The sequence below is a fragment of the Fringilla coelebs genome (assembly GCF_963513975.1).
Source record: "Fringilla coelebs genome assembly, chromosome: 18".
NCBI lineage: Eukaryota > Metazoa > Chordata > Aves > Passeriformes > Fringillidae > Fringilla > Fringilla coelebs.
Genome location: NC_140044.1, coordinates 10,715,802 through 10,732,023, shown reverse-complemented (window position 1 = coordinate 10,732,023; position 16,222 = coordinate 10,715,802). Strand labels below are relative to the sequence as shown.

The 16,222-nt window shown below is 47.8% G+C and overlaps 1 protein-coding gene across 2 annotated transcripts in view; it reads left to right on the top strand.

The window, feature by feature from the left end:
• Positions 1-16,222, top strand: part of PPP1R16B (protein phosphatase 1 regulatory subunit 16B) — a 43,711-nt gene that overhangs the window by 17,923 nt on the left and 9,566 nt on the right. The window contains exons 2-5 of one of the 2 annotated variants that reach the window (XM_084217879.1): positions 11,980-12,050; positions 13,934-14,079; positions 15,209-15,312; positions 15,594-15,718. In XM_084217879.1, coding sequence (XP_084074005.1) covers positions 11,980-12,050; positions 13,934-14,079; positions 15,209-15,312; positions 15,594-15,718 — 446 coding nt within the window. The remainder of the gene's footprint in view (positions 1-11,979; positions 12,051-13,933; positions 14,080-15,208; positions 15,313-15,593; positions 15,719-16,222) is intronic. The other variant, XM_084217880.1, reaches the window with a different exon arrangement.

Genomic DNA, 16,222 nt, shown 5'->3' with positions numbered 1-16,222 from the left:
TCTTGTGCTTGATCCAGCAATGAGGATCAGATCTCCTGCATCTCCCAAAACAGACACAGGTGTTCTTGGCACAAGTCACACTGAGCATGTGAGGGTCTCTGCCCATGCCTTCTTGAGTGAGGAATGTTCTACCCCCGGTTTAGTGAGGGAGAGTACAACCCTCCCACTTCATTTCACAGGAAATTAAATGGTCCATGATGTCTCCAGGAACCAGAACACTTGGATTGCTTGGATTGCTCTCCTCTGTGAGGGCCCTGTCCCCTTGCTAGGCAGCCCTACTCCTGTTAATGAAGAGCTTGCTCTCAAAAAGGTGTTTAGGAGGATGCTCCAGGTCTCTTCTGCTGGGTGTTGGTCTGCAGAAAAAGAGCAGCAGCTGCTGGAGTTGCTCAGTTACACTGAGTGCTGGAGATGCTGAATTTTGGGGTTAGGAGCCAGGAGGAAGCAGGGGAGTGCTGGGTCCAGCCCTGGGATGGCACAGGGCTGCACATCTGCCCATCCCCACACCAGCTCCTTTGCTGTCACTGGGATCCACCTCTGCAGCCTGTAATTAGTGCTGTCAGCAGAGCTGTAAGCAGCCACTTCAGCATTAATTACTTTAATGGACTTACCCAGGTGGGTTGAGCTACTAAAGCATTTTGTTGTTCCTGTAAATGTTCAAGTCAAAATATTAGACTGCAGAATTGATGGGGGATGGTGCCAAGCTGGAGCCTAGATTTCCTCTTGCTTTAATGTTCAAATTTGGGGTTATTTTTGTTAATTTGATCATGTAGTCTGTTCTCCTCAAGCAGCATGGCAGGAGAGAGTAAGGAGGCTCCTTTACTCCCCCTTTACTCCTCGGTGTAAGGGGAGCAGTGAGCTCAGAGCAGTCTGCCATTCAAGCCCAGAAGATGGATGTCACCATTCCTGCTCTGTGACAGCTCAAAGGTGGTCCATGGCACTCAGGATCTTGTAGTGTTAAATATGTAATGAAAAAGCTCTCTGATAAGAGGGATCTGCTGGTGAGGGAGCTTTCAGAAACAAACAGGATGGGATAAAATGGCTCATTAACAGCACTGGGTTTACTACAGAAATAAGCAGAGTTTTCACTGCTGCTGGGAGGAGAATGGTCCTGCTGTTGCTAGTGGCAAAACTTAATGGGGAATTTTAATGGCTGTTAATTATTTTGCAAACTGCCATTTTATTGGGAAACGTGATATGCTGTGGCAAACTGAAGCTGTTCTCCAGTGGTGCAGAAAGGAAAACTAGAACTCCTCTGAGCTGCCTCTTGCTGCAGAGGCTGGGGGAGGCATTTCCCTTGCAATTCTTACGTGGAGACTTGTCTTTTATCCCAGGATAAGAGTCCTCTCACAGGGATGAAGGGAGAGAAGTCAACAGATGGTTGGACTTGATGATCTTAAAAGTCTTTTCCAACCTTAGCCATTCTGTGATTCTAAGTGGGATATATTGTGCTCTCTCTGCTCCCTGCTGCTGCCTGTAACTCCTTGTTCCCAGCATCGAGGAGCTGTGGCTTCAATGTTCAGAGATACTGCTCTGATAAGTGGGGTGCTTGAAACCTGTGTAGGAGCTGCAGGAATGACGTGTTTTTTAATTTGGTGGTTTGAACCATGTGTTTTGTTAATATATATTACAACAATATATTCAGATAATGCATAATACATATAATTATAATAAGCTCAGCATGTAAACACAAAGCAATGAATTAAGAATAAATAAATCAGTGTATGCATAGAGACTGAAGCGCTCATCTCACATCAGTGACCTGGCCTGAAGCACTAAGACAAAGCACTTTCTGGAGGAGATTTTCAGTTCTTTTCCTCTTTATGTTGAGTAAAAGGCTCTCAGGCTGCCCCAAAGGCTGGCAGAGTCCTGAGCTCAGAGCTCCACTCTGAGCTGCTGTAGGTTTGGACCCCAAACCTGTCCCTGCTCGAGGGAGCATCTTTGTTGTCCTGCCAGGAAATGGAGAGCTTTTCTCTCTGTGCCCATCACTGATCTGAAGGGGTTTGCTGAGTTCAGGCTGTATTGTGCAGATGAAAGATGGAAACTGATGGAGATGGCTTTTGAAAGTGAGGTGGAAAAGGAAAGTGCTGCCAGCCCCGTGCTCAGTTCCTTTTTTCTCTGCATCAAAGTGCTGCAAGCTCAGCAGAGGGGAGCTGGCAGCAAAAGCTGTCCTGAGTTCACATGAGGCTGCCCTTTGGTGTCTGTGCACAGGGCAGGGCTGGGTGAAGACAGCCAGTTGGGCTTTTTTGTGCCTTTCTAAGCTCTGAATGACCTGTCAAGCTCTGGAGCTGCCTCCCAGCAGTCACAGGGCTGCATCACCCTGCCTGGGAACGCTCAACTTCTCCCTCTCCACGTGGTGGCAAGCAGAAATCATGTGGAGCTTGTGGCAGAAGTTGTTAGAGAGAGTTTTCAACGTTGTGTGATGGAACAGATGAGATAATTATTAAAGCAAGGTGATCTGTGTGCACAGCACTCACAGGCAGGTTGTAGACCAGGCTGAATGGCTGTGTGCCTGCTTGTTTTGACCAAATTTGAAGGCTTTTTTGGAGTCTCTGCCTCATTTATTGCAAGCACCACTGTAGCTGTGAAAAACCTGCATTTCTGCCAAGCTCAGGTGCTAACTTTTGATTCCACCCTCACATGTATGAGCTGCTTTCCCTGCAGTGCTGAATGCCTCTGGTGGTGATGATGTTCACAGATAAAGCTGACTTCTCTGAGAAGAATTTATTGGTAACCAAGGGACACTGGACTTTGGGGATTGCTTTGGGGTTGGAGGTGTTTGACCTGGAGAGCAAATCTGAGTGCATTGCTTTGTTAGCACAAAGAATGAGTTGTGGGCTGTGTGATTTGTCTGTGTGACAGGTGCTGAAATGAAGGCTCAGAGAGAAGTGGTTGGAAAGTCTGGGGGAATAGCAAGATTTGATCAGCCCTTAAAAATTGCAAACTTGGACTTGGGCATGTGAGAGTAGGGATAAAAAATTGCTGTTAGCACTGAGGTTTCAGCTGCTTTGTCCAGTTCTGAAGAGCAGAAAGGATGGGAGAGAGAGGAGTTCTCTTGTGCTTAAGAGGCAGAGCTGGGCTCAAGGGCAGTGTCACAGCTGTGCCATGGACTGTCACTGTCACCTTGGCAAAGAAAGGTCCCTGAGCCTCCAGAGCCTTGGTCTAACTTGGGCTGAGATGTCACAGCTGTGAAACGAGGCAAAAACTGATTGTAAAATCCAGGAGATAGCCTGGAGCTCACTCTACTGCAGGCAGCTGCACTTTGGGAGATCTCTGGTGGAAGGTGCTGTTGAAATTCAAATCTCTGAAATGTGTGAAATTTCCTGCTGAATAATTGCAGGTTGCAAAAGGGTTGCTAAGGATTTCCAGTGCTTCTCTGGTAAAGTTCAGGTTGCTGCTAAACTTGCATGAAAGTTTTTTCCGTAATGTTTGGTTTTAAAAACGAAACCATAGTCTGTCTTTATCTGATATTAGAAAAGGAGGTGTGGGGAGGTGATTTTCTGCTTTTGTAGACATTTCCCTTCCCACACTGCACGGCAGCACAGCATTTCCAGTTCGTGCCAAGGAGCTGAGGTTTAGCAGATTACTCTTTAACTGCTGGCATGTCCCTTGTGGTCTCCCAGGTGGGTAAAGGTGTGAGGCACATCTGGGCTGGCAGCAGCTCCTGCTGTGGCACTGTCACACAGAGCTGGGCACGTGTCCTGGTGTGAAAAATGCCAATCACTTGTTTATAAAATTTTAATGATAATAAAATGGTTATAAAATACCAATATAATTAGAGTAATAATCATTTGGACAATTTGAATTAGGACAATATGAGACAATAAAAACAAGGAGTTATGGACAGTCCAGGTACCTTTTCATGGGCAACATAAGCCCCAAAAAGGCCCCACGTTAACAGAGGATTAACCCTTAAAAGCAACAGCCTGTTGCATATTCATACACCTCATCCATGGTGCATCAATTCCATTCACACACAGGATTCTGTCTGGTCACTGTCAGCTTCTTCCTCTGAGTCCTGATGGTGTCTTCAGGGCTGAGGAGGCAGGAAGAAGTTCATTTCTCCTGATAATGGAGCAATAAATTCTCTTTCTCTGAAAGATTCAGGTGTCCTGTGGCTGCTATCTGGTGTGAGCACCTCATTCCTTTCTTAAAAAAATATCCCACATACATAGTTTCTACTTTAACATTATGTTATAACCTAAACTATATTTAACACACTGCTTAAAAAAATTAGTACAGCATCACTTTCTAACACAACACATGTAATATTCATTTTAATATTTGCAAAAAGCCAATCATAAAATACACATTTTTCACACTGGCACACCAGGCCCTTGCAGGTGTTCACAGCAGGGCCTGGGGCACCCTGGGGCAGGAGTGCAGCCATCCATGGGAGCAGACCTGAGGGTGTGATGTGCATCTGTAGCTCTGAAGCATCTCCATCCCCACTGTGCTCATCCTAAACCAGAAAGAGACAACTTTGGAGGTGGGGAGGGAAAAAACCCCAATAAGCAGGACTGATTGAGGTCAGAATGGAGCAGGTACTGAAACAGGCAGAGCAGATGGGGAGAACACACCAGAGCTCTGTGAAGAGCAGTGTGGTTAGAGAAACACAGAACAAGAGTCCTGGGCAGAGGAGGAGAGCCCAGCCTGCCAGGAGCTGCTGGGATGTGGTCAGCGGGCTGTCAGTGCAGGGAATCGTTCAGCAGGAACTCAGGGCAGCTTGAGAAGCAGATCTGGATTCCCCCACCCTCCAGCACAACCTCTCTTCCGTTACTCTGAGTAGAAAGTTTCCTGTTTTATAATTGAAACTCTTCAAAACGTTCCTGTGGTTCAGGTCAGCACACAGCTGCTTAGCTGAGGCCAGAGGATGCCTGAAACACGAGCTGGGGCAGAGGCTGTTGGCTCTGGAACCTAAGAGCACTTTCAAGTGGCAATAGGAGCTATTTCCTGCTACACAGAGCACATCAGAGTATCCTCTTGCAAATCCTGGCAGTCTGGCTCTGTGTGGAGGTTGGAGGGGGCCTTTGCAATCCTGCTCCTCTGATCACCTGTTAGGTTATTGTGGTAATGTGGCTGGGGAAGCTCTTCACAGACAGCTGCAGAAGTTTCCCTCCTGACACCATTGCTCCCTTTTATCTAAACACTTCTCAGGCTGTCATTTCTATTAAAGCCAATTAATTTTTATGATGCATTTCCTTTCTAGTACCCTGAAAGACTTAATTTCTGATAAGATTAGTACAGACAGGTGCTGAGTGCTCCATGTCTCAGTTGATGGATTTTGGTCCAACACATCAAAAGTTGTCTCTGAACTCGTATTCAAGTGAGATCCTCTGTGCTGCTCAGATAAAAGGCACAGTAGTGTTGATTTTGTGTTGTCTGAATGGATTTGCTTGTGTTGTGATGACTTCCAAGAAGTGCTTTTTGTAGGAAGAAGGCTGGAAGCAGCCAGAGGAGTGGGAGAACAGGAGGTCCTGGTTGAGTTTCTGGCTCTGTAGGTGCCCTTTGTCTCACTCTGCCTGAAGCTAAAATTAAACTGAGATGTGTTGCTCTCCTGCTTGGGCCCACCAAACCCAAAAAGTCAGGTGTGACCTCAGCAGATGGGGGGTGCAGGTGCCCCTGGAGCTGCTGCTGGAGGATGTGGCTGTCCATCATCCCTCTCTTTGTGTGGTTGTTCCCTGCTCAGGCCACTGGCTCGTGTGGTTCCACCACAGCAGGACCTTTGGGAGCTCTCACACCCTAAAAGCCAGCACTGCTCTGCTGATGCCAAGCTCCTGAGTCATCCTTGGGAAACTTGGCTTTGGGTTGCTTGGTCCATGCCCCCCAAAGTCTGAGTTAATATGTATTTTACTACTCTTTAAATCAGGACTGTTCAAATAACTGCTCTGAAATGCCTCTAAAGAGAGAGGAGGCTCTGCTGCAGCCCAGGTGTTTCTGTCACGGTGATATTGGGGAATCTGCTTTCCTGGCTCCCTGCCCACAGCAATCCTGCTGAAGGCAGCTGAGCCCAAAGGTTATATAAAACACTCATCCCTTTCAAATCCCATCATCTGGTTAAAAACCATCCTGAAATGATTTATTTATTCTTCCAATACCAGATGACAAATGGGAAGCCAGGGAGGTAACCTTTGACTTTAATTTTGCTTTATGTATTTAACATTTCCAGTGTGGACCAATTTCACTGTTGGCTTGACATGAGGAGAGGATCAGGATACTTTTGAACATGACACTACATCCTTAGAAAGGTGTGTCAAATGGCAGCATCCTCTAATTTTTATTTTCCCAACTGAAATAAATTTGGCTTTGTTTCTGCTACGCCCTTTAAGCACCGTGGCTGCAGATGGGTAACTTACACATTTCCTTATCCCAGTAATCCCAGGTGGATGGCAGCCATTGAGGAAAGATGCTTTATCATCACTAGCACTAAGTGGATTATCAGAGCTTGAAGTCCTGCATGCAGAAAAAGAAAAATGTGGGATGCAGAAGGGTGGGGGGGCAGGCTGTCCCCATCCATCTGAGAAGCAGCTGTAGGAGGTTGTCTCTTTGTAGCATTGCTCTTGCTGCTGTGGTGTTGCAGTGATGGGTAAGGGGTGAAAGCATAAAGCAAAAAATGGATTGAAATATGCAGAAACAGGGGGAGAAAGAATTGGACTCTATGCATTAAATAAATGTGCACCTCACTGACTCTCTGTCAGAATAAAACCTTTATAAACCAGGCCCCCAGTCATGCAGGAGGAGCCTGCTGTGAAAAACAGCTCCTCAGGGCTGAGGAAGGCTATGCCCTCTTAGGTAAGAAGCATCAAAGTCAGAAATAGATTTTCCTTGAGAGAAGCAGCCCCTGGACTGAGTGTGGCTGCGTGCAGAGTGCCTGCCCTGAATGTGGCACCGAGCAGATGGGGCTCTGCTGGCCTCTCTCCAGACTTGCCAGATTTTGTGGGTATATCAGGAGCAGTGTGTGTGCCTGGCTATCAGCTGGGTGGGAAGTGTTTAACAGGCTTTGAACCTTCCTGAGAAAGCTCAGTGATCAATCAGGATGGGACGTCTCGGCCGCTGGCTCAGCAGGCAAACTGGGCCATATTTATTTTTAGGTGTACTCTGTGTTTGAAGCTGAGTGTGGCATTTTGCTTTCTGAGGGGTTTTTCTGTCTTTCAGAAAGCTTTAGGGAGCTGTGGAGTTTATCAATGGACCAGCATGGGCTATCAGTTGTACATTGCAGGGAGGGGAGGATAAGGCTGAGCGAGTTCATCCTGTTATTGCTCAGAGTTTAGATGTGCTGTAAAATGTGAGTATCATTGTGTGCTGGGCTAGGGAGCTGGCAGAGCACTCACAGCTTCAGTGCTGTTTTCCTGGCATTGTTTCTCCTGTGTAATAAATATCCCTGCACAACCACAGCAGTAAACATGCAGCTTTGAAGTAGCTGAGCTCCTCCACAGCCCCATGCCTGGCAGGCTGGGATCAGTCTTTGCAGACATTTGCCAACACCCCTGTGTGTATGTCACTACAAATAATGCTGGAAGGAGCTGCTTCTGCTACACTGGGTCTCTGACTAAAGCTGCATTTGGGTGAAAGGGACTTGGAGCAATGTGTAAAAATGGTTTATTAACCCAAGTGAAACTTCATTTTATGCAGTGAAGTCATGTGTGAACATACAGAAATTATTGTACTGTCATAGACACCCCACCTTTAAAGGTGGCCTGAAAGTGCCTGCTTCACTAAAAGGTGAACTTGAAGAGTTTGGATGATTTCAAAGAGAAATTGTTGAGTAAAAAGGATTGATACAAACCTGGATTTTTGCAAAGTAATGGCCTGTGTGTGTACGTAAACTTGGAGCACACAGGTAAGCCTGCTTGCCAGGAGAGGCAGTCTGCCATTACATATTTTTGGGAGGAATCAGGACCTCCTATCAGGAAGGTGTCTGTTAGATTTTTTTTTTAATCCCTCCATGATATCCATATCAGTTCCAGCTGGCTTTTCCTCTTATGAGTTATTAATGCTTGAGGTATGCAAGTGCTTGGTATAGATGGGAGTGTAACAGTATCCAGGATTTTATGGTGTAGCTTATTGACTTAGGGGAAACTGCACCAACAGAGGCCTTTTTTTCCTTCATCTGGTTTAAGAACTTTTCTGGAAAAGCTGTTTCTAGAGTAAACTCAGTGGGAAGTAACACCAATAAAAAATGATGGCACTGCAACATCTCTTCAGGCTGGAGGGTCGATTGCCCCGTGTTGAATTTTCCTTAGGACCTTTGCAGTGTTGTTTTTGCCTTTCCCCTGCTTTTTAGTTTTTGGGGAGAATAAGTGAGGCTGGGAGGAAAAGGAGCTCCTGAGAAGGGGTTTGCTATGTTTGGGGAGGAGAATCTTTCTAAGGCTGCCCCGGGACATCTGATGGAGGGAGGCTTAAAACCGAGGCTGTATTTTTACAGCTGCTGTGGGAGCTTTTTCCATTTAACACAGCACAGATGTGGATGATAAAATAGAAATTGAAGATTAATGTACACCATCTTGGTGTGTGAGAGTTTCAATTATAGGCAGAGCGAGGAGAATAATGGAAAATACATTTGAGTGATCGCTCAGTTAATACAATTTGCAATGAATTATTCACAACAATTTGTTCACCCAGCTCTTATTGCCATCATTTTCATTCCTTCATTTGCCATGCTTTTGGAACTGCTTCCCACAACTTGTGCTCGACGTGTAATGAAGAATCTCCAGGCACCCAGCCCCTGCTCCCCACCTGCCTCCGCCCACGCCAGCGCGCGGCTCTGACAGGGCTCAGCAGTTTTGGCCCTGAGCTCTCTAAGAAGTTAATCAGGTGTTAGTGTGGAGCCTGATGCTGCTGAGCACGCTGATGTGACCCCAAAGAGCCCCTTCTGTGGGGCTCAGGGCCTTGCAGAGGGCTCATCTCTGTGCTGTTCCACGAGCACGGGGGGATCGTCCTTCCACCAGCGCAGGCTGAGGCTTGAGCCGACAGAAGGCGATCAGCTGGTGCTGGGTGATTAATCTGTGTCCTTGGGAGTGAAGGGTTTGCTGCCTACCTGGACAGCATCAGTCGTGCCTGGAGGTGGGGGAGAAGGTGTGGGGCTCTGCAGAGGAGCGTGGGACAGCAGCAGGGCTTGAGGAGAGAAGCGTTTTGCACGCTCAGGTCACTGTAACTGATGCTGTGCGTGAAGCAGCAGAGCTGCCCGTGGCACTGCACAGCAGCACAGATGAGCCTCCCCTTTCCTATTCTTAGGGCACTGGATAACCCACAAAGGCACATTTTTCTCCTGAAGTTTATCAGAAAGGAGGACTTGTTCTTCCTGGCCGTTTGGGAAGGGCTGTTCCTGGGGAGTGGGCATGGAGAAGGTGTCCAAGTCCTCCCTCCATGTGCCTCTGCAGCTCACAGGGAGAGGGGGGATGGAGCTGCTCATTGCCACCCCATGCCCTGCTGCTGGGCAGGGATGGGGCTGTGTTCTGCTCTGAACTTGGGCTGGTGGGCAGGAATGGGGCTGTGTTCTGCTGTCAACTTGGGCTGGTGAGCAGGAATGGGGCTGTGTTCTGCTGTGAACTTGGGCTGCTGGGCAGGAATGGGGCTGTGTTCTGCTGTGAATTTGGGCTGGTGAGCAGGGATGAAAGCTTGTTGCTGCCTGACCTGTGCTCCCCTGCCGAGCCCTGAAATGCATTTCCTGAGCCCTGAAATGCAATCTTCAGCTTAGGACTGGACAGAAAGCAGTCTGATCTCTCTTCCTGCCTTGTTTGCCTGGACTCAGTGGTACCACATCCATGCCTGGCTGCATTATCTGACTTTTCTGAGCTTTTTTCTGGTGTCTTGTGGTTGTCAGTCTTCAGTGTGTTGGGAGGTACTGGGAAATAGGGTGAGCCTGTCCTGAGGGCAGAAGGGAGCCAAGGGGAGGTGCACTGGGAACAGGACGGCTGCTGCAGGGGTTAGGGAAGAATTCAAAGCTTCTTTAGGGTAAGATTAAAACTTCTCTGAATCTTAACCCTTCAGGGCCTCTTTTACAAGCTCTTTCAAGCCATGATCACAGTGCCTTTGACACAAAACCCTGTAACAAGCTGGGATTTATGCTGCTGCTTCTTCCCATAGAGAGACAGCACTTACAAGGTTAATTTGCCAGCATCTACTTGTCCAAATCTCCATAATCAGGCAAAACATGATTATGGAGCTGTGTGTCATTAGTACACAATGGCACTTAACTGACTGAGATTGAATTAAAACCCTAATGGCAGAGCATCCAAGGTAAATAAGAGACAAGCAGACCCACTGGTGGATGACTCGTCTATCACTCAGTTTGGATTAGGAGAGCAGGAGCTCAGGGCTGGCCAGAAACAGTAGAAGCAGAGTCATTAAATTGGATATACTGGCTGAGGTTCAGTGCTCTTATTACTGTTCAGCATGCAAGTGTTGGGGCTGGGAGTCCAGTGTAGGCGTGGGCTTCCTGCACTGGCCTTTGAGCTGGGGAAAAAAAATAAAATAAAAAGGCTTTGGATTCACTGTGGTGCTGGATGAGTTTTGTCTTTGCTGTATTCTGCTTTTCTGCAGCAGTTTCATCGAGCAGGTGTCAATGCCTTGAAATTATTTCCAGCAAAAGTAAATCCAAGCATTCATTTTGAGTTGGGTGAAACAACTCTGTGATGTGAAGTGTTTTATTTCACTTCTGCCTGCTTTTGCCTTCCTTTGTGATAACGTCAGAGCAGTGGCTTCCAATCAAAATTTCACTTTGCTTTCGATTTGCCTTTCTTGCAAGTGCCTTTTCCAGATCTTTTAAACAAAGCCTCATAAATCATCACTGATGTCACGGTGGGTGTGTTTTCCATGTTCTGTTTTGCGTGCCAGAAGTGCTCTGTCCCCAGGGACAGCCCTGCAGATGGTTCTCCCTGTGGATGTGCTGGGGAAAGAGCTCCCTCTGACAGCAGCTCAGGGATCAGAGGCTGCAGGATGCTCTGGGGTGAGCAGCCTTGCAGTATTTTTGATTGCCAGCTCTGAGGAAAGTTATTGCCCTCTGAGCTCTGTCAGTGTTCCTGGTTGTGCAGCTCCGGTTTTACTCAGTGCTTGCATGCCTGCCATCAAATCAGATGTGATGTGAATGATGTGAATATCTGTTGCTGCTCTGGCCCTGGGGAGATGATTATGAACCTCTGGCTTGTGCTTGTGCTGTCAGTGACATTTGAGGTAGGAAAAGCATTAGGTAGTGAAATCTCTGGAGAAAAAACAGGGAATGAGCAAGGAAACAACAGAAAAAGCCATGGATCATCAAGAGCTGTCAGCAGTGTTGAATTTGAAGAGTTTCTGGTGTTGCTATTATTTTGTGCCCTCTGCCAACCTTGTTGCTGTTGCCCTGTGCAAGTTTTTCACCTGGGGGCTAATGATTTTTCATGTGTTTCAGAAATTTGCATTTTAATGGAATAAAATTCCCTTTTATTTACCCTTTCCCCCCAAGTGCAGTGATTAAAAACTAATGCCTCTGGGAAACTTTCTCCAAGCACCCAGCAGCTCAAGTGCAGTGTCCAAAGCAGCCCTGGTGCATTCAATGTGGCAGGGCCCTGAATGCATAGATTACTTCTTGAGGCAAGGCCTCATTCCTCTCATGGTGGGAGGAATCTCTTCCATGGTTGTAACTGGGGACCCCAAAATCCCCTTTGGGCTCTCCTGGGCCACAGAGAGCAGAGGTTGCACTCGGGCATTGTCAAGCACGCTACAAAAATGGAGAGTGTTCCAGCACAACTGAAGGAAAATTGTAACTGTGCTAAGTCTCCTTTGGAAGGAACTTGGGGGAAAATTGTGTGCTGGTGCTCTCTGCTGGATACAGCCAGGAAGGCTCTGCTCTCACTGCCGTGACAAGCCAGCGCTGGGCTTGTGGCTCCCGCAGCTCTGCCCGCACTGCTGGTGTGAAATGCATTGCCTTGAACTGTCCAGGGCTGGCTGGGAGCACGAGATGTGGCAGGGTGGCTGCTCTGACTCTCCTCTGTCCTTGCCTTGCAGTGTGTTACCTGCTGAAGAGCAACATCAGCCCCGACCTGTGCAATGAGGATGGATTAACTGCGCTGCATCAGGTGAGGCGTGGCAGGAGCTCACACCTCCCTGCTGCCCACCCAGCCAACCTGGCCAGCTCTAACAGGGAGACCTCTCAGATTTCTTTTTTTCCCCTCTGTTAAAGCAGTGAAACCTCACCAAGTTGTGCTGGCAGTCTGGTTTCTTGGCGAGCAAACTGAGATGAAATCTTGCTGTATCCCAGATTTTATTCAGTGATAATAAGAACTCAGGGTCAGGGCTGGACTTCATATGTGAACAGCATTTCTCCCACTCTTTAATTTTTGTAGGTAGGACTGGGCTTTAAATTCTCATAACAGATAAACTCAAATTTAGAGACCTTGGCAATCCATGAGGTTTGAAAGTGATTTAAATAAATGATGCACGAGATGCTTGAAGAATCCGCTGCTGCTCGCTGTAGGCTCAGGGACTTCCAAAGTCAGTATGAGATGGCAGTAGCTGCTCACCAGTGAAATACAGACTTGCTGTAGTGGTGTGTAGGTCTGTGGCCTTCCTTGGAGCCCCTGTGCTGTTTCCAGAAGGGTTTTTCTATTCTTTCTCAGGCACGTGGGACTGGCTGTGCCTGGCAGCTGCCGCCCCCACTGCCTGTAACAACAGTGGCGTGGTTGTCACACGAGCACTCGGGGCTTTCTGGCCAGAGCTTCCTGCTCTGAATGCCCCCATTGACTTGGGATTTTGGATTCTTTTGCCAGTCGCCTGCTCTCTTCAAAGCTGCATGAATGTTTGTTCAAAAATGCAAACTGGCTCCTGGGAGAACAAAAGGTCCCACCACCATCACCTCTCTGAAGAGAGGTTATCCTGCTCTCAGAGACACTGACAGCCTCCTTGCTCTCCCAGCCAGGCTCTGAAGCCTGGAGAATCCCACCTTGCCCACTGTAAAGGTGCATTTGGGAGTTCTGCTGGGAGCTTTGTATGCACTGGAATTCACTGAATCCCTGAGCACAGAGAAGCCCCTCAGTGGGCACATTAGCATTCCTTACACTGAATGTGACTTCCTTCCACTTCTGTGATAACTTGGCTGTGTGACAGGCATGACTTTAACCCCACTTCCATGTACAAATAGTGAACAAAATAGAAATACCTGAAAGGTCCTTGTCACTCAGCTGCTGAAATGTTTGCTGTGTGTTGGAATTCAGCCCCATTAACAGCCTGTACTGTGTGCTGAGCTCTGTGGGTCTGCAGCAATGCACAGACCACCAACAGCCTTCTTGCACAAGAATAAATCTTATTTTAATGTCTTTATCACATGCACATTCATGTCTAAAGGTGAACAAGAGGTGGATCAAAGAGCAAATTCCACGTTCACCAAAGGAAGGAGGTTGAGGCCTGCTGGGCTATACTCTAAATGCAGGAAGGAAACTGTTTTTTTTCAGGAAGTGAAAAATGCCCTACAAAGTGCCCCATAATTCTGGGAATCCAGTTTGTGCCTCCCCAGATAACTGTGGTAGGTAGCATGAGCTCCTGAGAAGACTTTTGCTCACATGCCATGTGTGGGATTCTCCCTAAGAAAAGGGAATGTCAGCTTGTCAGCTCATCCCCTGGTATGTGGTTCTACTGGTTACATTGAATTTCTGCTATGTTTGCTCTTGAATATGGAAGACCCAGTGGAATAGAAGCTGTGAGTGTGTTTGCTGTTATTCCCTGCTGGTTCTGCCAGAATTGGCCCTGGAAAACACCAGTGACCCTTTGGTCTGTCCAGTGTAGCTGTTCTGCCTTTCTGACCTGGGGCTCAATTTGGTGTTTACCTCTCCTTGCCAAGCAGTGCAGGATAAAGTAGGTCTCCATGTCCAGGTGCCCTTTATTATTTTACAGCTGAGCAGGTATGAACCCTCATGTTCCCAAAGTTTAAAAAAACCCCAATCTGTCTTTATTTCTTCCTCCCCAGTGCTGCATAGACAACTATGAGGACATAGTGAAGCTCCTCCTCAACCACGGGGCCAACGTCAACGCCAAGGACAACGAGCTCTGGACTCCACTGCATGCAGCAGCCACCTGTGGTCACATCAACCTGGTGAAGATCCTCATCCAGCAGTAGGTGGCTTTTTGTCTCTGTCCTTTCTGTGGGTCTCATTCTACCCACAGCTTCTGTGGATGGAAACTGAGACTGTTTAGGACCTTGGGAGGTTGCAGCAGTGGTGGTGATTCCCTGCTTTCAGGCTGCTCGTGGGGGTCCTTCCTGCCTGGGGGAGAAGGGAGTGAAAGAGGAAGAGCAGAAAGGCTCAGGAGACAATAAAACCCTGGATGACTAGGCTCAGTTTTGTGAAGCTTCTGGAGACTGGGCCAAAATGTGCCCCTTTTTGCCTGTATTCTGGTGTGTCTGTGTGAGCAGGATCCACCTTCAAGCTCCTAAACAGCACTGAAGATCTTCTAGCCCCAGTCAAGCAGCCACTGGTGTAGGAGGGCAGCAGTGTGCTTGTGTAACTCAGACACCTGGGTGAACTTTGTGACCTGTCTCACTGGCTCTTAATTAGTGATCACCAAACTTCCTGCAATATTTGATCCCCGGTGGTGGCACAGGGTGCTTGACCAAGTCCTAAAAGCTCAAGTCTTCCTAGATGTGCCAGCAAGGAGGAGGAAGCCAGGTGTGTTTTGAGCTGTTTCATGAGCACCTGTGGTGAATCCTGCCTGGAGCAGATAGTTGTGCCTGTGGATGGAGCCCTCTTCTCCCTTTCCCAGAGTGCTGGTGCTTAGGGAGTGCTAACCTGCTGCCTTGCACAGCTGTGCCTGCTGCTTCTTCCCAGGGAGGGAGACTTCTCCCTGTGGTGCTGTCATCTGGGACATAAGCATTGAAAATTTGGCTCTTCTTTGACTGTATAATGAAGGAGAGAAGAGGATGCAGTCAAGCATCCCTTGGAGGATGTTCCCACTTGGGTTAGGAAATTTTTGGAGGTTATAAAAATGGAGCAGATGTGGAACACAGGGCATTACTGACTCAGGAAGGAGGTGTAGTGTGCTGCCTTTCATCCAGTTCTGGAATTAATCTTCTCCACTCATAGCTCCACAGCTTTGCTTCAAATCTTATCTCATATGTACCTTGGAGGCATTTGGGCAACTGTCAAATCCCAGATAGTTTTTCCTAACAATTTATCCCAGTGTTTGGCACTGTCTGCTCCAGGATGTCTGAGGTCCTTGCTGGTGTAACTCAGTTTTTCCCTTGCAGTGGAGCAGACCTGTTGGCAGTCAATGCAGATGGCAACATGCCATATGACCTCTGTGAAGATGAACCAACCCTGGATGTCATTGAGACTTGCATGGCCTATCAAGGTAAGGAGACTGAGTTTATGTAAAATACAGAAATGGGTCAATGTGGTACTAAAAATGACCCTGTTTCTCAGCTCTTGATTTGCCTCTGGAGAGAAGCAGAGAGCTGCTCCTGGCATCATTTCTTGGGACCTGACTCTGTATGGTTATTCTGATTCCTAAAGATCATGAGGGTGAAGGATGTGGGGTCATATCAACCAGGATCATAATTCTTATTTTACTCAACCAGTGGAAAATTTTACTCAGCCTTTCCAACTGTCCTCTTTTAACTGGAATTTTAACAGGGATTACCCAGGAAAGGATCAATGAGATGCGAGCTGCTCCAGAGCAGGTCATGATCTGTGACATTCACGACATACTTGCCACTGGCCAAGACCTGAACAGGACTGATGCCCAAGGTGCTACGCTGGTGAGTGAAACTGCAGAGGCTTCAGTTTTGCTTTCCTTCAGCCCAGAGGTTATGAAACCTGCCCTGGAGCAGGAGTTACACAAAATCAACAGGTTCAAGTCACTGAGAGGAGAAGTCCCACAGAACATAACCCATCTGCTGACCTGTAGGGAACTGGCCCTGGAAGACCTCCCAGTAACCTCTTGCTTCTCATGGGCTGGTTGGACTCCTGTGGTGGAGGGGATGTGAGAGCCCTCTGGTTTTCCCAGGAGCAGGATCCAGTGCAGAGAACCCTGGAGACCTCCTGCCTCCTTTCTGCTTTGTGTAGGTCTGGCTCACACAGAGTCAGTGGCCACTGTTTGTTCACACTGGTGGCACCTGGCCCTGGGCAGAGGTGGGCACCCAGGACAAGAGCACAGCACAAAGCAAGCTGGCATCTGATTTGTCTGCACAGGGACTGGGAAGGCTGAACAATCCTAGCTCTTTTTACCCCACAAATGTGTCTCCTAATTGGTATCTTAGAGC